The sequence below is a fragment of the Salvelinus fontinalis genome, unplaced genomic scaffold, assembly GCF_029448725.1.
Source record: "Salvelinus fontinalis isolate EN_2023a unplaced genomic scaffold, ASM2944872v1 scaffold_0001, whole genome shotgun sequence".
Classification (NCBI taxonomy): domain Eukaryota; kingdom Metazoa; phylum Chordata; class Actinopteri; order Salmoniformes; family Salmonidae; genus Salvelinus; species Salvelinus fontinalis.
This window is the reverse complement of record NW_026600210.1, coordinates 2,209,129-2,235,911: the sequence shown is the minus strand read 5'-3', so window position 1 is coordinate 2,235,911 and position 26,783 is coordinate 2,209,129. Positions and strand designations below refer to the sequence as shown.

The 26,783-nt window shown below is 38.7% G+C and overlaps 1 protein-coding gene across 1 annotated transcript in view; it reads left to right on the top strand.

The window, feature by feature from the left end:
* tbc1d2b (TBC1 domain family, member 2B) overlaps window positions 1–26,783 on the top strand; it is a 170,453-nt gene that overhangs the window by 121,606 nt on the left and 22,064 nt on the right. The window contains exons 8-10 of the mRNA XM_055910098.1: window positions 21,236–21,305; window positions 22,260–22,424; window positions 25,783–26,042. Coding sequence (XP_055766073.1) covers window positions 21,236–21,305; window positions 22,260–22,424; window positions 25,783–26,042 — 495 coding nt within the window. The remainder of the gene's footprint in view (window positions 1–21,235; window positions 21,306–22,259; window positions 22,425–25,782; window positions 26,043–26,783) is intronic.

Genomic DNA, 26,783 nt, shown 5'->3' with positions numbered 1-26,783 from the left:
CTTACTGTAGTCTACCAATGATGTTACTAGATGACTTACTGTAGTCTACCAACGATGTTATAAGATGACTTACTGTAGTCTACCAACGATGTTACTAGATGACTTACTGTAGCCTACCAACGATGTTATAAGATGTTACTTGATGACTTACTGTAGCCTACCAATGATGTTATAAGATGTTACTAGATGACTTACTGTAGCCTACCAACGATGTTATAAGATGTTACTAGATGACTTACTGTAGTCTACCAATGATGTTACTAGATGACTTACTGTAGTCTACCAATGATGTTACCAGATGACTTACTGTAGCCTACCAATGATGTTACTAGATGACTTACTGTAGCCTACCAACGATGTTACTAGATGACTTACTGTAGTCTACCAACGATGTTACTAGATGACTTACTGTAGTCTACCAACGATGTTACTAGATGACTTACTGTAGTCTACCAACGATGTTACTAGATGACTTACTGTAGTCTACCAACGATGTTACTAGATGACTTACTGTAGTCTACCAATGATGTTACTAGATGACTTACTGTAGTCTACCAATGATGTTACTAGATGACTTACTGTAGTCTACCAACGATGTTATAAGATGTTACTAGATGACTTACTGTAGCCTACCAACGATGTTATAAGATGTTACTAGATGACTTACTGTAGCCTACCAATGATGTTACTAGATGTTACTAGATGACTTACTGTAGTCTACCAATGATGTTACTAGATGACTTACTGTAGTCTACCAATGATGTTACTAGATGACTTACTGTAGCCTACCAACGATGTTATAAGATGACTTACTGTAGTCTACCAACGATGTTACTAGATGACTTACTGTAGCCTACCAACGATGTTATAAGATGTTACTAGATGACTTACTGTAGCCTACCAATGATGTTACTAGATGTTACTAGATGACTTACTGTAGTCTACCAATGATGTTACTAGATGACTTACTGTAGTCTACCAATGATGTTACTATATGACTTACTGTAGTCTACCAACGATGTTATAAGATGACTTACTGTAGTCTACCAATGATGTTACAAGATGACTTACTGTAGCCTACCAATGATGTTATAAGATGTTACAAGATGACTTACTGTAGTCTACCAACGATGTTATAAGATGTTACTAAATGACTTACTGTAGTCTACCAACGATGTTATAAGATGACTTACTGTAGCCTACCAATGATGTTACTAGATGACTTACTGTAGCCTACCAATGATGTTACTAGATGACTTACTGTAGTCTACCAACGATGTTATAAGATGACTTACTGTAGTCTACCAACGATGTTATAAGATGTTACTAAATGACTTACTGTAGTCTACCAACGATGTTACTAGATGACTTACTGTAGTCTACCAATGATGTTATAAGATGTTACTAGATGACTTACTGTAGTCTACCAACGATGTTATAAGATGTTACTAAATGACTTACTGTAGTCTACCAACGATGTTACTAGATGACTTACTGTAGCCTACCAACGATGTTATAAGATGTTACTAAATGACTTACTGTAGTCTACCAACGATGTTATAAGATGTTACTAAATGACTTACTGTAGTCTACCAACGATGTTATAAGATGTTACTAGATGACTTACTGTAGCCTACCAATGATGTTACAAGATGACTTACTGTAGCCTACCAATGATGTTATAAGATGTTACAAGATGACTTACTGTAGTCTACCAACGATGTTACTAGATGACTTACTGTAGTCTACCAATGATGTTACTAGATGACTTACTGTAGCCTACCAACGATGTTACTAGATGACTTACTGTAGCCTACCAATGATGTTACTAAATGACTTACTGTAGTCTACCAACGATGTTATAAGATGACTTACTGTAGCCTACCAACGATGCTACTAGATGACTTACTGTAGTCTACCAACGATGTTACTAGATGACTTACTGTAGTCTACCAACGATGTTATAAGATGACTTACTGTAGCCTACCAACGATGTTATAAGATGTTACTAAATGACTTACTGTAGTCTACCAATGATGTTACTAGATGACTTACTGTAGTCTACCAATGATGTTACTAGATGACTTACTGTAGCCTACCAATGATGTTATAAGATGTTACAAGATGACTTACTGTAGCCTACCAATGATGTTATAAGATGACTTACTGTAGTCTACCAACGATGTTACTAGATGACTTACTGTAGTCTACCAACGATGTTATAAGATGACTTACTGTAGCCTACCAACGATGTTATAAGATGTTACTAAATGACTTACTGTTGTCTACCAATGATGTTACTAGATGACTTACTGTAGTCTACCAATGATGTTACTAGATGACTTACTGTAGCCTACCAATGATGTTATAAGATGTTACAAGATGACTTACTGTAGCCTACCAATGATGTTATAAGATGACTTACTGTAGTCTACCAACGATGTTACTAGATGACTTACTGTAGTCTACCAACGATGTTACTAGATGACTTACTGTAGTCTACCAATGATGTTACAAGATGACTTACTGTAGCCTACCAACGATGTTACTAGATGTTACAAGATGACTTACTGTAGTCTACCAATGATGTTATAAGATGTTACAAGATTACTTACTGTAGCCTACCAATGATGTTATAAGATGTTACAAGATGACTTACTGTAGTCTACCAATGATGTTACAAGATGACTTACTGTAGCCTACCAACGATGTTACTAGATGTTACTAGATGACTTACTGTAGTCTACCAATGATGTTACTAGATGACTTACTGTAGTCTACCAACGATGTTATAAGATGTTACAAGATGACTTACTGTAGTCTACCAATGATGTTACTAGATGACTTACTGTAGTCTACCAACGATGTTACTAGATGACTTACTGTAGTCTACCAATGATGTTACTAGATGACTTACTGTAGTCTACCAACGATGTTACTAGATGACTTACTGTAGTCTACCAATGATGTTACTAGATGACTTACTGTAGTCTACCAATGATGTTACTAGATGACTTACTGTAGTCTACCAACGATGTTACTAGATGTTATAAGATGACTTACTGTAGTCTACCAATGATGTTACTAGATGACTTACTGTAGTCTACCAACGATGTTACTAGATGACTTACTGTAGTCTACCAATGATGTTACTAGATGACTTACTGTAGTCTACCAACGATGTTATAAGATGTTACTAGATGACTTACTGTAGCCTACCAATGATGTTACTAGATGACTTACTGTAGTCTACCAATGATGTTACTAGATGACTTACTGTAGTCTACCAATGATGTTACTAGATGACTTACTGTAGTCTACCAATGATGTTACTAGATGACTTACTGTAGTCTACCAATGATGTTACTAGATGACTTACTGTAGTCTACCAATGATGTTACTAGATGACTTACTGTAGTCTACCAATGATGTTACTAGATGACTTACTGTAGTCTACCAACGATGTTACTAGATGACTTACTGTAGTCTACCAACGATGTTATAAGATGTTACTAAATGACTTACTGTAGTCTACCAACGATGTTATAAGATGTTACTAAATGACTTACTGTAGTCTACCAACGATGTTATAAGATGTTACTAGATGACTTACTGTAGTCTACCAATGATGTTACTAAATGACTTACTGTAGTCTACCAACGATGTTATAAGATGTTACTAGATGACTTACTGTAGTCTACCAATGATGTTACTAGATGACTTACTGTAGCCTACCAATGATGTTATAAGATGTTACTAGATAACTTACTGTAGTCTACCAACGATGTTATAAGATGACTTACTGTAGCCTACCAATGATGTTACTAGATGTTACTAGATGACTTACTGTAGTCTACCAACGATGTTACTAGATGTTACTAGATGACTTACTGTAGTCTACCAACGATGTTATAAGATGTTACTAGATGACTTACTGTAGTCTACCAACGATTTTACTAGATGTTACTAGATAACTTTCTGTAGTCTACCAACGATGTTATAAGATGACTTACTGTAGCCTACCAATGATGTTACTAGATGTTACTAGATGACTTACTGTAGTCTACCAACGATGTTACTAGATGTTACTAGATGACTTACTGTAGTCTACCAACGATGTTATAAGATGTTACTAGATGACTTACTGTAGTCTACCAACGATGTTACTAGATGTTACTAGATGACTTACTGTAGTCTACCAACGATGTTACTAGATGTTACTAGATGACTTACTGTAGTCTACCAACGATGTTACTAGATGTTACTAGATGACTTACTGTAGCCTACCAATGATGTTACTAGATGTTACTAGATGACTTACTGTAGTCTACCAACGATGTTATAAGATGTTACTAAATGACTTACTGTAGTCTACCAACGATGTTATAAGATGTTACTAGATGACTTACTGTAGCCTACCAATGATGTTACAAGATGACTTACTGTAGCCTACCAATGATGTTATAAGATGTTACAAGATGACTTACTGTAGTCTACCAACGATGTTATAAGATGTTACTAAATGACTTACTGTAGTCTACCAATGATGTTCCTAGATGACTTACTGTAGTCTACCAATGATGTTACTAGATGACTTACTGTAGCCTACCAACGATGTTACTAGATGACTTACTGTAGCCTACCAATGATGTTACTAAATGACTTACTGTAGTCTACCAACGATGTTATAAGATGACTTACTGTAGCCTACCAACGATGCTACTAGATGACTTACTGTAGTCTACCAACGATGTTATAAGATGACTTACTGTAGTCTACCAACGATGTTACTAGATGACTTACTGTAGTCTACCAACGATGTTATAAGATGACTTACTGTAGCCTACCAACGATGTTATAAGATGTTACTAAATGACTTACTGTAGTCTACCAATGATGTTACTAGATGACTTACTGTAGTCTACCAATGATGTTACTAGATGACTTACTGTAGCCTACCAATGATGTTATAAGATGTTACAAGATGACTTACTGTAGCCTACCAATGATGTTATAAGATGACTTACTGTAGTCTACCAACGATGTTACTAGATGACTTACTGTAGTCTACCAACGATGTTATAAGATGACTTACTGTAGTCTACCAATGATGTTACTAGATGACTTACTGTAGTCTACCAATGATGTTACTAGATGACTTACTGTAGCCTACCAATGATGTTATAAGATGTTACAAGATGACTTACTGTAGCCTACCAATGATGTTATAAGATGACTTACTGTAGTCTACCAACGATGTTACTAGATGACTTACTGTAGTCTACCAACGATGTTACTAGATGACTTACTGTAGTCTACCAATGATGTTACAAGATGACTTACTGTAGCCTACCAACGATGTTACTAGATGTTACAAGATGACTTACTGTAGTCTACCAATGATGTTATAAGATGTTACAAGATTACTTACTGTAGCCTACCAATGATGTTATAAGATGTTACAAGATGACTTACTGTAGTCTACCAATGATGTTACAAGATGACTTACTGTAGCCTACCAACGATGTTACTAGATGACTTACTGTAGTCTACCAATGATGTTACTAGATGACTTACTGTAGTCTACCAACGATGTTATAAGATGTTACAAGATGACTTACTGTAGTCTACCAATGATGTTACTAGATGACTTACTGTAGTCTACCAACGATGTTACTAGATGACTTACTGTAGTCTACCAATGATGTTACTAGATGACTTACTGTAGTCTACCAACGATGTTACTAGATGACTTACTGTAGTCTACCAATGATGTTACTAGATGACTTACTGTAGTCTACCAATGATGTTACTAGATGACTTACTGTAGTCTACCAACGATGTTACTAGATGTTATAAGATGACTTACTGTAGTCTACCAATGATGTTACTAGATGACTTACTGTAGTCTACCAACGATGTTACTAGATGACTTACTGTAGTCTACCAATGATGTTACTAGATGACTTACTGTAGTCTACCAACGATGTTATAAGATGTTACTAGATGACTTACTGTAGCCTACCAACGATGTTACTAGATGACTTACTGTAGTCTACCAACGATGTTACTAGATGACTTACTGTAGTCTACCAACGATGTTATAAGATGACTTACTGTAGTCTACCAACGATGTTACTAGATGACTTACTGTAGTCTACCAACGATGTTATAAGATGTTACTAGATGACTTACTGTAGCCTACCAATGATGTTACTAGATGACTTACTGTAGTCTACCAATGATGTTACTAGATGACTTACTGTAGTCTACCAATGATGTTACTAGATGACTTACTGTAGTCTACCAATGATGTTACTAGATGACTTACTGTAGTCTACCAATGATGTTACTAGATGACTTACTGTAGTCTACCAATGATGTTACTAGATGACTTACTGTAGTCTACCAATGATGTTACTAGATGACTTACTGTAGTCTACCAACGATGTTACTAGATGACTTACTGTAGTCTACCAACGATGTTATAAGATGTTACTAAATGACTTACTGTAGTCTACCAACGATGTTATAAGATGTTACTAAATGACTTACTGTAGTCTACCAACGATGTTATAAGATGTTACTAGATGACTTACTGTAGTCTACCAATGATGTTACTAAATGACTTACTGTAGTCTACCAACGATGTTGTAAGATGTTACTAGATGACTTACTGTAGTCTACCAATGATGTTACTAGATGACTTACTGTAGCCTACCAATGATGTTATAAGATGTTACTAGATAACTTACTGTAGTCTACCAACGATGTTATAAGATGACTTACTGTAGCCTACCAATGATGTTACTAGATGTTACTAGATGACTTACTGTAGTCTACCAACGATGTTACTAGATGTTACTAGATGACTTACTGTAGTCTACCAACGATGTTATAAGATGTTACTAGATGACTTACTGTAGTCTACCAACGATGTTACTAGATGTTACTAGATGACTTACTGTAGTCTACCAACGATGTTACTAGATGTTACTAGATGACTTACTGTAGTCTACCAACGATGTTACTAGATGTTACTAGATGACTTACTGTAGCCTACCAATGATGTTACTAGATGTTACTAGATGACTTACTGTAGTCTACCAACGATGTTACTAGATGTTACTAGATGACTTACTGTAGTCTACCAACGATGTTACTAGATGTTACTAGATGACTTACTGTAGTCTACCAACGATGTTACTAGATGACTTACTGTAGTCTACCAACGATGTTACTAGATGTTACTAGATGACTTACTGTAGTCTACCAACGATGTTATAAGATGTTACTAGATGACTCACTGTAGTCTACTAACGATGTTACTAGATGTTACTAGATGACTTACTGTAGTCTACCAACGATGTTACTAGATGACTTACTGTAGTCTACCAACGATGTTACTAGATGTTACTAGATGACTTACTGTAGCCTACCAATGATGTTACTAGATGTTACTAGATGACTTACTGTAGCCTACCAATGATGTTACTAGATGTTACTAGATGACTTACTGTAGTCTACCAACGATGTTACTAGATGTTACTAGATGACTTACTGTAGTCTACCAACGATGTTACTAGATGTTACTAGATGACTTACTGTAGTCTACCAACGATGTTACTAGATGTTACTAGATGACTTACTGTAGTCTACCAACGATGTTACTAGATGTTACTAGATGACTTACTGTAGTCTACCAACGATGTTACTAGATGACTTACTGTAGCCTACCAATGATGTTACTAGATGTTACTAGATGACTTACTGTAGTCTACCAACGATGTTACTAGATGACTTACTGTAGTCTACCAATGATGTTACTAGATGACATACTGTAGTCTACCAATGATGTTACTAGATGACTTACTGTAGCCTACCAATGATGTTACTAGATGACTTACTGTAGCCTACCAACGATGTTATAAGATGTTACTAGATGACTTACTGTAGTCTACCAACGATGTTACTAGATGACTTACTGTAGTCTACCAACGATGTTACTAGATGTTACTAGATGACTTACTGTAGCCTACCAACGATGTTATAAGATGTTACTAAATGACTTACTGTAGTCTACCAATGATGTTACTAGATGACTTACTGTAGTCTACCAACGATGTTACTAGATGACTTACTGTAGTCTACCAACGATGTTACTAGATGACTTACTGTATCCTACCAATGATGTTACTAGATGACTTACTGTAGTCTACCAACGATGTTATAAGATGTTACTAGATGACTTACTGTAGTCTACCAACGATGTTATAAGATGTTACAAGATGACTTACTGTAGTCTACCAATGATGTTACTAGATGACTTACTGTAGCCTACCAATGATGTTACAAGATGACTTACTGTAGTCTACCAACGATGTTACTAGATGACTTACTGTAGTCTACCAACGATGTTATAAGATGACTTACTGTAGCCTACCAATGATGTTACTAGATGACTTACTGTAGTCTACCAATGATGTTACTAGATGACTTACTGTAGTCTACCAATGATGTTACTAGATGACTTACTGTAGTCTACCAACGATGTTATAAGATGTTACTAGATGACTTACTGTAGTCTACCAATGATGTTACTAGATGACTTACTGTAGTCTACCAATGATGTTACTAGATGACTTACTGTAGTCTACCAATGATGTTACTAGATGACTTACTGTAGTCTACCAATGATGTTACTAGATGACTTACTGTAGTCTACCAACGATGTTACTAGATGACTTACTGTAGTCTACCAATGATGTTACTAGATGACTTACTGTAGTCTACCAATGATGTTACTAGATGACTTACTGTAGCCTACCAATGATGTTACAAGATGTTACTAGATGACTTACTGTAGCCTACCAATGATGTTACTAGATGACTTACTGTAGCCTACCAATGATGTTACTAGATGACTTACTGTAGTCTACCAATGATGTTACTAGATGACTTACTGTAGTCTACCAATATTGTTATAAGATGTTACAAGATGACTTACTGTAGTCTACCAACGATGTTATAAGATGACTTACTGTAGCCTACCAATGATGTTACTAGATGACTTACTGTAGTCTACCAACGATGTTACTAGATGACTTACTGTAGTCTACCAATGATGTTACTAGATGACTTACTGTAGCCTACCAATGATGTTACTAGATGACTTACTGTAGTCTACCAACGATGTTACTAGATGTTACTAGATGACTTACTGTAGCCTACCAATGATGTTACTAGATGACTTACTGTAGTCTACCAATGATGTTACTAGATGTTACTAGATGACTTACTGTAGTCTACCAATGATGTTACTAGATGACTTACTGTAGCCTACCAATGATGTTACAAGATGACTTACTGTAGCCTACCAATGATGTTATAAGATGTTACAAGATGACTTACTGTAGTCTACCAACGATGTTATAAGATGTTACTAAATGACTTACTGTAGTCTACCAACGATGTTATAAGATGACTTACTGTAGCCTACCAATGATGTTATAAGATGTTACAAGATGACTTACTGTAGCCTACCAATGATGTTACTAGATGACTTACTGTAGCCTACCAATGATGTTATAAGATGTTACAAGATGACTTACTGTAGTCTACCAATGATGTTACTAGATGACTTACTGTAGTCTACCAATGATGTTACTAGATGACTTACTGTAGTCTACCAATGATGTTACTAGATGACTTACTGTAGTCTACCAATGATGTTACTAGATGACTTACTGTAGTCTACCAACGATGTTACTAGATGACTTACTGTAGTCTACCAACGATGTTACTAGATGACTTACTGTAGTCTACCAATGATGTTACTAGATGACTTACTGTAGTCTACCAATGATGTTACTAGATGTTACTAGATGACTTACTGTAGCCTACCAACGATGTTACTAGATGACTTACTGTAGTCTACCAACGATGTTACTAGATGACTTACTGTAGCCTACCAATGATGTTACTAGATGACTTACTGTAGTCTACCAATGATGTTACTAGATGACTTACTGTAGTCTACCAACGATGTTACTAGATGACTTACTGTAGTCTACCAACGATGTTACTAGATGACTTACTGTAGTCTACCAATGATGTTACTAGATGACTTACTGTAGTCTACCAATGATGTTATAAGATGTTACTAGATGACTTACTGTAGCCTACCAACGATGTTACTAGATGACTTACTGTAGTCTACCAACGATGTTATAAGATGTTACAAGATGACTTACTGTAGTCTACCAATGATGTTACTAGATGACTTACTGTAGCCTACCAATGATGTTACAAGATGACTTACTGTAGTCTACCAATGATGTTACTAGATGACTTACTGTAGTCTACCAACGATGTTACTAGATGACTTACTGTAGTCTACCAATGATGTTATAAGATGACTTACTGTAGTCTACCAATGATGTTACTAGATGACTTACTGTAGTCTACCAATGATGTTACTAGATGACTTACTGTAGTCTACCAATGATGTTACTAGATGACTTACTGTAGTCTACCAATGATGTTACTAGATGACTTACTGTAGTCTACCAACGATGTTACTAGATGACTTACTGTAGTCTACCAATGATGTTACTAGATGACTTACTGTAGTCTACCAACGATGTTACTAGATGACTTACTGTAGTCTACCAATGATGTTACTAGATGACTTACTGTAGCCTACCAATGATGTTACTAGATGACTTACTGTAGCCTACCAATGATGTTACAAGATGTTACTAGATGACTTACTGTAGTCTACCAACGATGTTACTAGATGACTTGCTGTAGCCTACCAACGATGTTATAAGATGTTACTAAATGACTTACTGTAGTCTACCAATGATGTTACTAGATGACTTACTGTAGCCTACCAATGATGTTACTAGATGACTTACTGTAGTCTACCAATGATGTTACTAGATGACTTACTGTAGTCTACCAATGATGTTACTAGATGACTTACTGTAGCCTACCAATGATGTTACTAATGTTACTAGATGACTTACTGTAGCCTACCAATGATGTTACTAGATGTTACTAGATGACTTACTGTAGTCTACCAATGATGTTACTAGATGACTTACTGTAGCCTACCAATGATGTTACTAGATGACTTACTGTAGTCTACCAATGATGTTACTAGATGACTTACTGTAGTCTACCAATGATGTTACTAGATGACTTACTGTATTCTACCAATGATGTTATAAGATGACTTACTGTAGCCTACCAATGATGTTACTAGATGACTTACTGTAGTCTACCAATGATGTTACTAGATGTTACTAGATGACTTACTGTAGTCTACCAATGATGTTACTAGATGACTTACTGTAGTCTACCAATGATGTTACAAGATGACTTACTGTAGCCTACCAATGATGTTACTAGATGACTTACTGTAGTCTACCAATGATGTTACTAGATGTTACTAGATGACTTACTGTAGTCTACCAATGATGTTACTAGATGACTTACTGTAGTCTACCAATGATGTTACAAGATGACTTACTGTGGTCTACCAATGATGTTATAAGATGTTACAAGATGACTTACTGTAGTCTACCAACGATGTTATAAGATGTTACTAAATGACTTACTGTAGTCTACCAATGATGTTATAAGATGTTACAAGATGACTTACTGTAGCCTACCAATGATGTTATAAGATGTTACAAGATGACTTACTGTAGTCTACCAATGATGTTACTAGATGACTTACTGTAGTCTACCAATGATGTTACTAGATGACTTACTGTAGTCTACCAATGATGTTACTAGATGACTTACTGTAGCCTACCAACGATGTTACTAGATGACTTACTGTAGTCTACCAATGATGTTACTAGATGACTTACTGTAGTCTACCAACGATGTTACTAGATGACTTACTGTAGTCTACCAACGATGTTACTAGATGACTTACTGTAGTCTACCAACGATGTTACAAGATGACTTACTGTAGCCTACCAATGATGTTACTAGATGTTACTAGATGACTTACTGTAGTCTACCAATGATGTTACTAGATGTTACTAGATGACTTACTGTAGCCTACCAACGATGTTACTAGATGACTTACTGTAGTCTACCAACGATGTTACTAGATGTTACTAGATGACTTACTGTAGCCTACCAATGATGTTATAAGATGTTACAAGATGACTTACTGTAGTCTACCAATGATGTTATAAGATGTTACTAGATGACTTACTGTAGTCTACCAATGACGTTATAAGATGTTACTAGATGACTTACTGTAGTCTACCAATGATGTTACTAGATGACTTACTGTAGCCTACCAATGATGTTATAAGATGACTTACTGTAGCCTACCAATGATGTTACTAGATGACTTACTGTAGTCTACCAATGATGTTACTAGATGTTACTAGATGACTTACTGTAGTCTACCAACGATGTTACTAGATGACTTACTGTAGCCTACCAACGATGTTATAAGATGTTACTAGATGACTTACTGTAGCCTACCAACGATGTTATAAGATGTTACTAGATGACTTACTGTAGTCTACCAATGATGTTACTAGATGACTTACTGTAGTCTACCAATGATGTTATAAGATGACTTACTGTAGTCTACCAATGATGTTATAAGATGACTTACTGTAGTCTACCAATGATGTTACTAGATGACTTACTGTAGCCTACCAACGATGTTACTAGATGACTTACTGTAGTCTACCAACGATGTTATAAGATGTTACTAGATGACTTACTGTAGTCTACCAACGATGTTACTAGATGACTTACTGTAGCCTACCAATGATGTTACTAGATGTTACTAGATGACTTACTGTAGCCTACCAACGATGTTACTAGATGACTTACTGTAGCCTACCAACGATGTTACTAGATGACTTACTGTAGCCTACCAACGATGTTATAAGATGTTACTAGATGACTTACTGTAGCCTACCAACGATGTTATAAGATGTTACTAGATGACTTACTGTAGTCTACCAATGATGTTACTAGATGTTACTAGATGACTTACTGTAGTCTACCAATGATGTTACTAGATGTTACTAGATGACTTACTGTAGTCTACCAACGATGTTATAAGATGTTACTAGATGACTTACTGTAGTCTACCAATGATGTTACTAGATGTTACTAGATGTTACTAGATGACTTACTGTAGTCTACCAACGATGTTACTAGATGACTTACTGTAGTCTACCAATGATGTTACTAGATGACTTACTGTAGTCTACCAACGATGTTACTAGATTACTTACTGTAGCCTACCAACGATGTTATAAGATGTTACTAGATGACTTACTGTAGTCTACCAACGATGTTATAAGATGTTACTAGATGACTTACTGTAGTCTACCAATGATGTTACAAGATGACTTACTGTAGTCTACCAACGATGTTACTAGATGACTTACTGTAGTCTACCAATGATGTTACAAGATGACTTACTGTAGTCTACCAATGATGTTACTAGATGTTACTAGATGACTTACTGTAGTCTACCAATGATGTTATATGATGTTACTAGATGACTTACTGTAGCCTACCAACGATGTTTTATGATGTTACTAGATGACTTACTGCAGCCTACCAATGATGTTACTAGATGACTTACTGTAGTCTACCAATGATGTTACTAGATGACTTACTGTAGTCTACCAACGATGTTACTAGATGACTTACTGTAGCCTACCAATGATGTTACTAGATGACTTACTGTAGTCTACCAATGATGTTACTAGATGACTTACTGTAGTCTACCAATGATGTTACTAGATGACTTACTGTAGTCTACCAATGATGTTACTAGATGACTTACTGTAGTCTACCAATGATGTTACTAGATGACTTACTGTAGTCTACCAATGATGTTACTAGATGACTTACTGTAGTCTACCAACGATGTTATAAGATGTTACTAGATGACTTACTGTAGTCTACCAACGATGTTATAAGATGTTACTAGATGACTTACTGTAGTCTACCAACGATGTTACTAGATGACTTACTGTAGTCTACCAACGATGTTACTAGATGTTACTAGATGACTTACTGTAGACTACCAACGATGTTACTAGATGACTTACTGTAGTCTACCAATGATGTTACTAGATGACTTACTGTAGTCTACCAATGATGTTACTAGATGACTTACTGTAGTCTACCAATGATGTTACTAGATGACTTACTGTAGCCTACCAACGATGTTATATGATGTTACTAGATGACTTACTGTAGTCTACCAATGATGTTACTAGATGACTTACTGTAGTCTACCAACGATGTTACTAGATGACTTACTGTAGCCTACCAATGATGTTACTAGATGACTTACTGTAGCCTACCAATGATGTTACTAGATGACTTACTGTAGTCTACCAACGATGTTATAAGATGTTACTAGATGACTTACTGTAGTCTACCAATGATGTTACTAGATGTTACTAGATGACTTACTGTAGTCTACCAACGATGTTATATGATGTTACTAGATGACTTACTGTAGCCTACCAATGATGTTACTAGATGACTTACTGTAGCCTACCAACGATGTTACTAGATGACTTACTGTAGCCTACCAACGATGTTACTAGATGACTTACTGTAGCCTACCAACGATGTTATAAGATGTTACTAGATGACTTACTGTAGCCTACCAACGATGTTATAAGATGTTACTAGATGACTTACTGTAGTCTACCAATGATGTTACTAGATGTTACTAGATGACTTACTGTAGTCTACCAATGATGTTACTAGATGTTACTAGATGACTTACTGTAGTCTACCAACGATGTTATAAGATGTTACTAGATGACTTACTGTAGTCTACCAATGATGTTACTAGATGTTACTAGATGTTACTAGATGACTTACTGTAGTCTACCAACGATGTTACTAGATGACTTACTGTAGTCTACCAATGATGTTACTAGATGACTTACTGTAGTCTACCAACGATGTTACTAGATTACTTACTGTAGCCTACCAACGATGTTATAAGATGTTACTAGATGACTTACTGTAGTCTACCAACGATGTTATAAGATGTTACTAGATGACTTACTGTAGTCTACCAATGATGTTACAAGATGACTTACTGTAGTCTACCAACGATGTTACTAGATGACTTACTGTAGTCTACCAATGATGTTACAAGATGACTTACTGTAGTCTACCAATGATGTTACTAGATGTTACTAGATGACTTACTGTAGTCTACCAATGATGTTATATGATGTTACTAGATGACTTACTGTAGCCTACCAACGATGTTTTATGATGTTACTAGATGACTTACTGCAGCCTACCAATGATGTTACTAGATGACTTACTGTAGTCTACCAATGATGTTACTAGATGACTTACTGTAGTCTACCAACGATGTTTGTAGATGACTTACTGTAGCCTACCAATGATGTTACTAGATGACTTACTGTAGTCTACCAATGATGTTACTAGATGACTTACTGTAGTCTACCAATGATGTTACTAGATGACTTACTGTAGTCTACCAATGATGTTACTAGATGACTTACTGTAGTCTACCAATGATGTTACTAGATGACTTACTGTAGTCTACCAATGATGTTACTAGATGACTTACTGTAGTCTACCAATGATGTTACTAGATGACTTACTGTAGTCTACCAACGATGTTATAAGATGTTACTAGATGACTTACTGTAGTCTACCAACGATGTTACTAGATGACTTACTGTAGTCTACCAACGATGTTACTAGATGTTACTAGATGACTTACTGTAGACTACCAACGATGTTACTAGATGACTTACTGTAGTCTACCAATGATGTTACTAGATGACTTACTGTAGTCTACCAATGATGTTACTAGATGACTTACTGTAGTCTACCAATGATGTTACTAGATGACTTACTGTAGCCTACCAACGATGTTATATGATGTTACTAGATGACTTACTGTAGTCTACCAATGATGTTACTAGATGACTTACTGTAGTCTACCAACGATGTTACTAGATGACTTACTGTAGCCTACCAATGATGTTACTAGATGACTTACTGTAGCCTACCAATGATGTTACTAGATGACTTACTGTAGTCTACCAACGATGTTATAAGATGTTACTAGATGACTTACTGTAGTCTACCAATGATGTTACTAGATGTTACTAGATGACTTACTGTAGTCTACCAACGATGTTATATGATGTTACTAGATGACTTACTGTAGCCTACCAACGATGTTATATGATGTTACTAGATGACTTACTGTAGTCTACCAATGATGTTACTAGATGACTTACTGTAGTCTACCAATGATGTTACTAGATGACTTACTGTAGTCTACCAATGATGTTACTAGATGACTTACTGTAGTCTACCAACGATGTTACTAGATGACTTACTGTAGCCTACCAACGATGTTACTAGATGACTTACTGTAGTCTACCAATGATGTTACTAGATGACTTACTGTAGTCTACCAACGATGTTACTAGATGACTTACTGTAGCCTACCAACGATGTTACTAGATGACTTACTGTAGCCTACCAACGATGTTACTAGATGACTTACTGTAGTCTACCAACGATGTTACTAGATGACTTACTGTAGCCTACCAACGATGTTACTAGATGACTTACTGTAGTCTACCAACGATGTTACTAGATGACTTACTGTAGTCTACCAATGATGTTACTAGATGACTTACTGTAGTCTACCAATGATGTTACTAGATGACTTACTGTAGCCTACCAACGATGTTACTAGATGACTTACTGTAGTCTACCAATGATGTTACTAGATGACTTACTGTAGCCTACCAATGATGTTACTAGATGTTACTAGATGACTTACTGTAGCCTACCAACGATGTTACTAGATGACTTACTGTAGCCTACCAACGATGTTACTAGATGACTTACTGTAGCCTACCAATGATGTTACTAGATGACTTACTGTAGCCTACCAACGATGTTATAAGATGTTACTAGATGACTTACTGTAGTCTACCAATGATGTTACTAGATGACTTACTGTAGTCTACCAATGATGTTACTAGATGACTTACTGTAGTCTACCAACGATGTTACTAGATGTTACTAGATGACTTACTGTAGCCTACCAACGATGTTACTAGATGACTTACTGTAGTCTACCAACGATGTTATAAGATGTTACTAGATGACTTACTGTAGCCTACCAACGATGTTATAAGATGTTACTAGATGACTTACTGTAGTCTACCAACGATGTTATAAGATGTTACTAGATGACTTACTGTAGCCTACCAACGATGTTATAAGATGTTACTAGATGACTTACTGTAGCCTACCAATGATGTTATAAGATGACTTACTGTAGTCTACCAATGATGTTACTAGATGACTTACTGTAGCCTACCAACGATGTTATAAGATGTTACTAGATGACTTACTGTAGCCTACCAACGATGTTATAAGATGTTACAAGATGACTTACTGTAGTCTACCAATGATGTTACTAGATGACTTACTGTAGTCTACCAATGATGTTACTAGATGACTTACTGTAGTCTACCAATGATGTTACTAGATGACTTACTGTAGCCTACCAACGATGTTATAAGATGTTACAAGATGACTTACTGTAGTCTACCAACGATGTTATAAGATGTTACTAGATGACTTACTGTAGCCTACCAATGATGTTACTAGATGACTTACTGTAGTCTACCAATGATGTTACTAGATGACTTACTGTGGTCTACCAATGATGTTACTAGATGTTACTAGATGACTTACTGTAGTCTACCAACGATGTTATAAGATGTTACTAGATGACTTACTGTAGCCTACCAACGATGTTACTAGATGTTACTAGATGACTTACTGTAGTCTACCAATGATGTTACTAGATGACTTACTGTAGTCTACCAATGATGTTACTAGATGACTTACTGTAGCCTACCAATGATGTTACTAGATGACTTACTGTAGTCTACCAATGATGTTACTAGATGACTTACTGTAGTCTACCAATGATGTTACTAGATGACTTACTGTAGTCTACCAATGATGTTACTAGATGACTTACTGTAGTCTACCAATGATGTTACTAGATGACTTACTGTAGTCTACCAATGATGTTACTAGATGACTTACTGTAGTCTACCAATGATGTTACTAGATGACTTACTGTAGCCTACCAATGATGTTACTAGATGTTACTAGATGACTTACTGTAGTCTACCAACGATGTTACTAGATGTTACTAGATGACTTACTGTAGTCTACCAATGATGTTACTAGATGTTACTAGATGACTTACTGTAGCCTACCAACGATGTTATAAGATGTTACAAGATGACTTACTGTAGCCTACCAACGATGTTACTAGATGACTTACTGTAGTCTACCAATGATGTTACAAGATGACTTACTGTAGCCTACCAATGATGTTACTAGATGACTTACTGTAGCCTACCAATGATGTTACTAGATGACTTACTGTAGTCTACCAATGATGTTATAAGATGACTTACTGTAGTCTACCAATGATGTTACAAGATGACTTACTGTAGCCTACCAATGATGTTACTAGATGACTTACTGTAGTCTACCAATGATGTTATAAGATGTTACAAGATGACTTACTGTAGTCTACCAACGATGTTACTAGATGACTTACTGTAGTCTACCAATGATGTTATAAGATGTTACAAGATGACTTACTGTAGACTACCAATGATGTTACTAGATGACTTACTGTAGTCTACCAACGATGTTACTAGATGACTTACTGTAGTCTACCAACGATGTTACTAGATGACTTACTGTAGCCTACCAATGATGTTACTAGATGACTTACTGTAGTCTACCAATGATGTTACAAGATGACTTACTGTAGCCTACCAATGATGTTACTAGATGACTTACTGTAGTCTACCAATGATGTTACAAGATGACTTACTGTAGCCTACCTACCTCGCCATACACTCTTTTTTTGTCTGATTAATTTAAATAGCTTGCGCACTTCACAGCAAGCCGTTCTACCACACTGATTGGTGAACTCATGTAACCTCTAACGCCTCACAAACCCGGATCCGGGAGCACCCCCATCACAAAAGCTGACTAGCATAGCCTAGCCTAAAGTTACAGGGATATCATAAAATAAAATGTTCATGAAATCACAAGTCCAAGACACCAAATGAAAGATACAGATCTTGTGATTCAAGCCATCATTTCTGATTTTTAAAATGTTTTACAGGGAAGACACAATATGTAAATCTATTAGCTAACCACGTAAGCAAAAGACACCACTCTCATACTCCACCATTTTCTTACTGCATCAGTAGCTATCACAAATTCGACCAAATAAAGATATAAATAGCCACTAACCAAGAAACAACCTCATCAGATGACAGTCTGATAACATATTTATTGTATAGCATAGGTTTTGTTAGAAAAATGTGCATATTTCAGGTATAAATCAGAGTTTACTATTGCAGCTCCCATCACAACTATCACTAAAATGACTAGAATAACTACAGAGATCATCGTGTATTAGCTAATTACTCATCATAAAACATTTCTTAAAAATACACAGCGTACAGCAGATGAAAGACACAGATCTTGTGAATCCAGCCAATATGTCAGATTTTCTAAGTGTTTTACAGCGAAAACACAATATAGCATTATATTAGCTTACTACAACAGTCAGTCACACAGCAGCATTGATTCAAGGCAAAAATAGCAATAACGTTATAAACCACCAAACGCTATTAATTTTTTCACTAACCTTCTCAGAATTCTTCAGATGACAGTCCTGTAACATCATATTACACAATCCATATAGGTTTTGTTCGATAATGTGCATATTTAGCAACACAAACCGTGGTTATACAATGTGATCAGTGGCAACAGGGCATGCATTCTGGCCGGCGCCATCTTGGAAAGGCACCTAATCTTATCGAAAGCGATTCATAAACTTGGTCAAAAAAAATACAGGTTGGACATCAATTGAAAGACAAATTAGTTCTTAATGCAATCGCTGAGTTAGATTTTTAAAATTAACGTTATTAGACATACAGTGTGCGTTACAGCCAGACTAGTGCCGCAATAATGGCGGACAAATACGTTCACATTTTTCCACATAAATACGGAATAACATCATAAATAGCTCTTACTTTTGGACGAGCTTCCATCAGAATCTTGGCGAAGTGGTCCTTTGTCCAAAAGAATTGTTGCTTGGTTGTAAAAAGTCGTGTTCAAATTCGGAAGTAGCAGCTAACAAGTAGCTATACCAAACAGCATGCCCAAAACGTTATACTCAATACTAAGGAAATTCCGAAAATAGCAATATACTCGCATAAACTGAAATAACTCTGTTTAAAATAACTTCGTTATGATGTTTCTAACACCTATATCGAATTAAATTACAGACGGATATATCTAAGGCCGATAACTGAGCGTTCCAAAATGCCATCCTGAGGTCTTGCTTTGCGTAATGGCGAGCGTTGAAAAGAGAGGTCCTCTCGCTCCTTGGCCTTTTATAAACTCTGGGAACTACGCAGAAAGTCCATTCCACTTCTCATTGGTTACTGACATCCAGGGGAAGGCGGGTGCAGTTCATGTCGACCCATAGGATACATACAGAGCTTTAAACTGATCTGAGAGCAGAGGCTAGTTTTCAGACCTTCGCAGTTCCTGTCATGGATTTTGCTGCAGAGAGAGTTCTGTTTCACCCACAGGCATAATTCCAACGGTTTTAGAAACTAGAGAGTGTTTTCTATCCAATAGTAATAATAATATGCATATTGTACGAGCAAGAATTGAGTACGAGGCCGTTTACATTGGGTACACATTTGTGCTATGTCGAAATGGCACTCCCCTAGTGGCAAGAAGTTTTCATGTTGAGCTAAATGTTTTTTTTAAAGTACATTTCAGAGGTTGAAAAAAGAACTGAAAGGATATAAACTGGTACATGTTTTGGTTCAAACCGGTTTAAACCACCTCCATTACTTCAGCATCGTATGTTAAAGACTTGTTTATTAGTATATTGCTCTATTCAATATATGGTACTGTGTCAATGAATAAGGATATTGAGAGTACAGACCCTCTTCACTGCTGTTGTGCCCCTGAGCAAGCTACTTAACCTTTCATGACTGTTCTTTGGCTGACAACGCCGTGCTGCTCCCTTATGGTTATTTCAATCAGTTATTTCCCCTCTCCATCCAACCAGTGAGTATGATGTGTTTGGCTTCAAAACCGTTCCAGAGGAGGATGATGAAGAGGAGAAGCTGGTAGCCAAGGTGAGAGCTCTGGACCTGCACTCCCTATCCCTGTCTCCCTGTCCTCCCTATCCCTGTCTCCCTGTCTCCCTGCCCCTGTCTCCCTGTCTCCCTATCCCTGTCTCCCTGCCCTCCCTATCCCTGTCTCCCTGCCCTCCCTATCCCTGTCTCCCTGCCCTCCCTATCCCTGTCTCCCTGTCTCCCTATCCCTGTCTCCCTGCCTGTCCCCATCCCTGTCTCTCTGCACTCCCTATCCCTGTCTCCCTGTCTCCCTGCCCTCCCTATCCCTGTCTCCCTGCCCTCCCTATCCCTGTCTCCCTGTCCTCCCTATCCCTGTCTCCCTGTCTCCCTGTCCTCCCTATCCCTGTCTCCCTGTCTCCCTGTCCTCCCTATCCCTGTCTCCCTGTCCTCCCTATCCCTGTCTCCCTGCCCTCCCTATCCCTGTCTCCCTGCCCTCCCTATCCCTGTCTCCCTGTCCTCCCTATCCCTGTCTCCCTGTCTCCCTGTCCTCCCTATCCCTGTCTCCCTGCCCTCCCTATCCCTGTCTCCCTGCCCTCCCTATCCCTGTCTCCCTGCCCTCCCTATCCCTGTCTCCCTGTCTCCCTGTCCTCCCTATCCCTGTCTCCCTGTCCTCCCTATCCCTGTCTCCCTGTCCTCCCTATCCCTGTCTCCCTGTCCTCCCTATCCCTGTCTCCCTGCCCTCCCTATCCCTGTCTCCCTGCCCTCCCTATCCCTGTCTCCCTGCCCTCCCTATCCCTGTCTCCCTGTCTCCCCCTCACTTCCTATCCCTCCCTCCCTCTCCTTTTACTCATCATCCTCCTCCCCCTCTCCCCAGGTGAGGGCTCTGGACCCCTCCCTCCCTCCCTCCCTCTCCTTTTACTCATCATCCTCCTCCCCCTCTCCCCAGGTGAGGGCTCTGGACCCCTCCCTCCCTCCCTCTCCTTTTACTCATCATCCTCCTCCCCCTCTCCCCAGGTGAGGGCTCTGGACCTGCGCTCCCTCTCCCTAACAGACCCTGAGGTGTCAGTGGGGGTGAAGTGGGAGAACTATCTCTCCTCTACTATGAACAGAGACATGGTGCACTGCCCCGAACTCAAAGCCCTCATGAGGAGCGGCGTGCCTCACGTCCACCGCTCCAAGGTACCATATCATATACTGTATAGCCTCATGTCCACCGCTCCAAGGTACCATATCATATACTGTATAGCCTCATGTCCACCGCTCCAAGGTACCATATCATATACTGTATAGCCTCATGTCCACCGCTCCAAGGTACCATATCATATACTGTATAGCCTCATGTCCACCGCTCCAAGGTACCATATCATATACTGTATAGCCTCATGTCCACCGCTCCAAGGTACCATATCATATACTGTATAGCCTCATGTCCACCGCTCCAAGGTACCATATCATATAGTGTATAGCCTCACGTCCACCGCTCCAAGGTACCATATCATATACTGTATAGCCTCACGTCCACCGCTCCAAGGTACCATATCATATACTGTATAGCCTCATGTCCACCGCTCCCAAGGTACCATATCATATACTGTATAGCCTCATGTCCACCGCTCCAAGGTACCATATCATATACTGTATAGCCTCATGTCCACCGCTCCAAGGTACCATATCATATACTGTATAGCCTCATGTCCACCGTTCCAAGGTACCATATCATATACTGTATAGCCTCAAGTCCACCGTTCCAAGGTACCATATCATATACTGTATAGCCTCAAGTCCACCGTTCCAAGGTACCATATCATATACTGTATAGCCTCATGTCCACCGCTCCAAGGTACCATATCATATACTGTATAGCCTCATGTCCACCGCTCCAAGGTACCATATCATATACTTTATAGCCTCATGTCCACCGCTCCAAGGTACGATATCATATACTGTATAGCCTCACGTCCACCGCTCCAAGGTACCATATCATATACTGTATAGCCTCATGTCCACCGCTCCAAGGTACGATATCATATACTGTATAGCCTCATGTCCACCGCTCCAAGGTACGATATCATATACTGTATAGCCTCATGTCCACCGCTCCAAGGTACCATATCATATACTTTATAGCCTCATGTCCACCGCTCCAAGGTACGATATCATATACTGTATAGCCTCACGTCCACCGCTCCAAGGTACCATATCATATACTGTATAGCCTCATGTCCACCGCTCCAAGGTACCATATCATATACTGTATAGCCTCATGTCCACCGCTCCAAGGTACCATATCATATACTGTATAGCCTCATGTCCACCGCTCCAAGGTACCATATCATATACTGTATAGCCTCATGTCCACCGCTCCAAGGTACCATATCATATACTGTATAGCCTCATGTCCACCGCTCCAAGGTACCATATCATATACTTTATAGCCTCATGTCCACCGCTCCCAAGGTACGATACAACAAAATATACGTTATTGTACACACTGGGAAAAATGTATTGGACACTTTTTCAGTACTGCTGTATACAAAATAACACAATACTGTTTAATTTCTCACATCAAGGTGTGGGACTATTTTTCAGAATCGATTCTTTGATGGTTGCTTGGGCTGATTAATTAATTGTTTAATTAGGGGTTCAAGCATTAACGCTGGGTGAAACCATATTTTATTTGTTATTGAAAGTTGATACATGGCATCTATATGTACCAAGCTCTCACAAATGATGTTTTTCTAGGCTAGAATTTAAAACAACATGGCCGCTACTGACCAATAAACATTTGGCATACACGCTCAAGGATTTTAGCTGGCCTGTAAAGTATGGTTGAGTTTCGCTGCATGGTGGCGGCTGAAAAAACATGAATGCAAGCTCATTGGCTCATAGCAGCCACATTTAGCGTTTAAAAACATGTGTACATAGATGCTACAGTATGTACCATGTTTGTTGCCGGTATAGAGGTCCTGGAGAAGACGTATAAAAGTAGTCAACATCATTGAATATGGTCCAAAATAAAGGCATCAGTTTGATTTTGTCTTCTGATATTTGGCAAGTGTGGTAAACAGTACAGAAGTAACTGGTTCTAGTGCAATGTGCCCAATTTTTCCTCATGGTGTCACAGTGGACACACAGCTGAACCCCGGCAATGCTGCTTGGGGTTCAAGCAGGAAACCTGGTGAGACCTTCTTGTATTTGTTGCCGTTGATTATTATTTTCCTTCTTCTGCCAATTGGTGAAAAAATGCTAATTCCCGTGAGATGGTAAGGCCTAGGAGGTTGCAACCCTGTCATGCGACGCAATGGCAATTGGCCACATGGTGGCGCTATAACAAGCTATTAAAAATGAAATTTTGAAAGCTCGATCTCCTTGTTCCTTTTGAGCTAGAGTCCTAAAATTCGCTATATTCTGTAGGTCACCTTCCTCACAATATACACTGCTCAACAAAAATAAAGGGAACACTTAAACAACACAATGTAACTCCAAGTCAATCACACTTCTGTGAAATCAAACTGTCCACTTAGGAAGCAACACTGATTGACAATAAATTTCACATGCTGTTGTGCAAATGGATAGACAAAAGGTGGAAATTATAGGCAATTAGCAAGACACCCCCAATAAAGGAGTGGTTCAGGTGGTGACCACAGACCACTTCTCAGTTCCTATGCTTCCTGGCTGATGTTTTGGTCACTTTTGATTGCTGGCGGTGCTTTCACTCTAGTGGTAGCATGAGACGGAGTCTACAACCCACACAAGTGGTTCAGGTAGTGCATTTCATCCAGGATGGCACATCAATGCGAGCTGTGGCAAAAAGGTTTGCTGTGTCTGTCAGCGTAGTGTCCAGAGCATGGAGGCGCTACCAGGAGACAGGCCAGTACATCAGGAGACGTGGGGGAGGCCGTAGGAGGGCAACAACCCAGCAGCAGGACCGCTACCTCCGCCTTTGTGCAAGGAGTTGCACTGCCAGAGCCCTGCAAAATGACCTCCAGCAGGCCACAAATGTGATCTCGCATTGATGTGCCATATACTGGGTGTTCTGCCAGATGGTCCTAAGGAGGAGGTCATGACGCCTCCCTCATATCTGAAACAGTCCTTGGTTACTGCCTGTAATGACACCAAAGACAAGATGCTAATGTTCAAGGCTGTCTCTTCAACATTTCCTTCACAGCTGCTACTGACCAATAAATATTCATGTGGGCGAGGTCTGGCACATAAATGCATGGAAGTCCAACACGGATATTCATCATATTTCAGCGAGACTGTCGAGACTCAACAAATCGAAACACTCAGAGGCGCTATAACGGCCACATGTTTGTCTCTCTTGATATGTTCCACTCAGTGATGAAATGTGGTCAACGAGCTCAGGGAAATGAGTCTGGCTAACCTGTTAATAAGTATAACCTGTTAATAAGTATGGTTCTGGACACTGTTTTTTTTTTTTTTTTCAATAAATCCAGAGTTTTCTCAGCCAAAAATAAATAGAGGTATGCAAGCATAAATTAATGAATGACTCTACTTCCTCCCACCCTCTTCCCAGGTGTGGCGCTGGTGCGTATCCTACCACACCAGGAAGTTCCGTGACAGCCTGGCTCCAAACTACTACGAGACCTTACTGGGTGTGGCCAGAGACAAGCCTAATCCCGCCTCCAAACAGATAGAGCTTGACCTGCTGAGGACCTTGCCTAACAACAAACACTACTCCTCCCCCGGCGCCGACGGAATACAGAAACTACGTAATGTCCTGCTTGCCTTCTCCTGGAGGAACCCTGACATAGGATACTGCCAGGGACTCAACAGGTACATGATTACTGCAGTATGACTACCATTCGATTACTACAGTACTTACTTTTGGAAATTGGAAATTGGAAATTTCATACATATTCATCCTGGTCCCCCCGTGGGAATTGAACCCACAACCCTGGCGTTGCAAGCGCCATGCTCTACCAACTGAGCCATAGGGCTATATGTAATACTCCTAGTATATAGGGCTGGGCTATATGTCATGCTTCTAGTATATAGGGCTGTATGTGGACATATAGCCCTGTATGGACATCAGGACATCGATGACTCACCACAAACAGCTTTTTTTTCCCTTTAACGAGCCCGACGTGAGCGACGTACTGCTTTCCCGGGAACAGGCCCAAATCCCCATCGTTTGCGTGAGGAGAAGAAGGGGGCGGAGGGCGGGCTGCGTTCTGATGATTCGTAGGAGATCGAATAAACTCCCTCCGCTTTCCATTCTACTAGCTAACGTGATTGGAAAATAATATCGACGACCTACGAGGAAGATTCAACTATCAACGGGACATTCAAAAATCTTGTGCTTCACGGAGTCGTGGCTGAATGAGGACATTATCAACATACAGCTGGCAGGTTGTACGCTGTATCGGCAGGATAGAACTGCAGCCTCTGGTAAGACAAGGGGTGGCTGGTTATACGCTGTAAACGCAGGATAGAATAGCGGCGTCTGGTAAGACAAGGGGTGGCGGTCTATGTATATTTGTAAACAACAGCTGGTGCACGATATCTAAGGAAGTC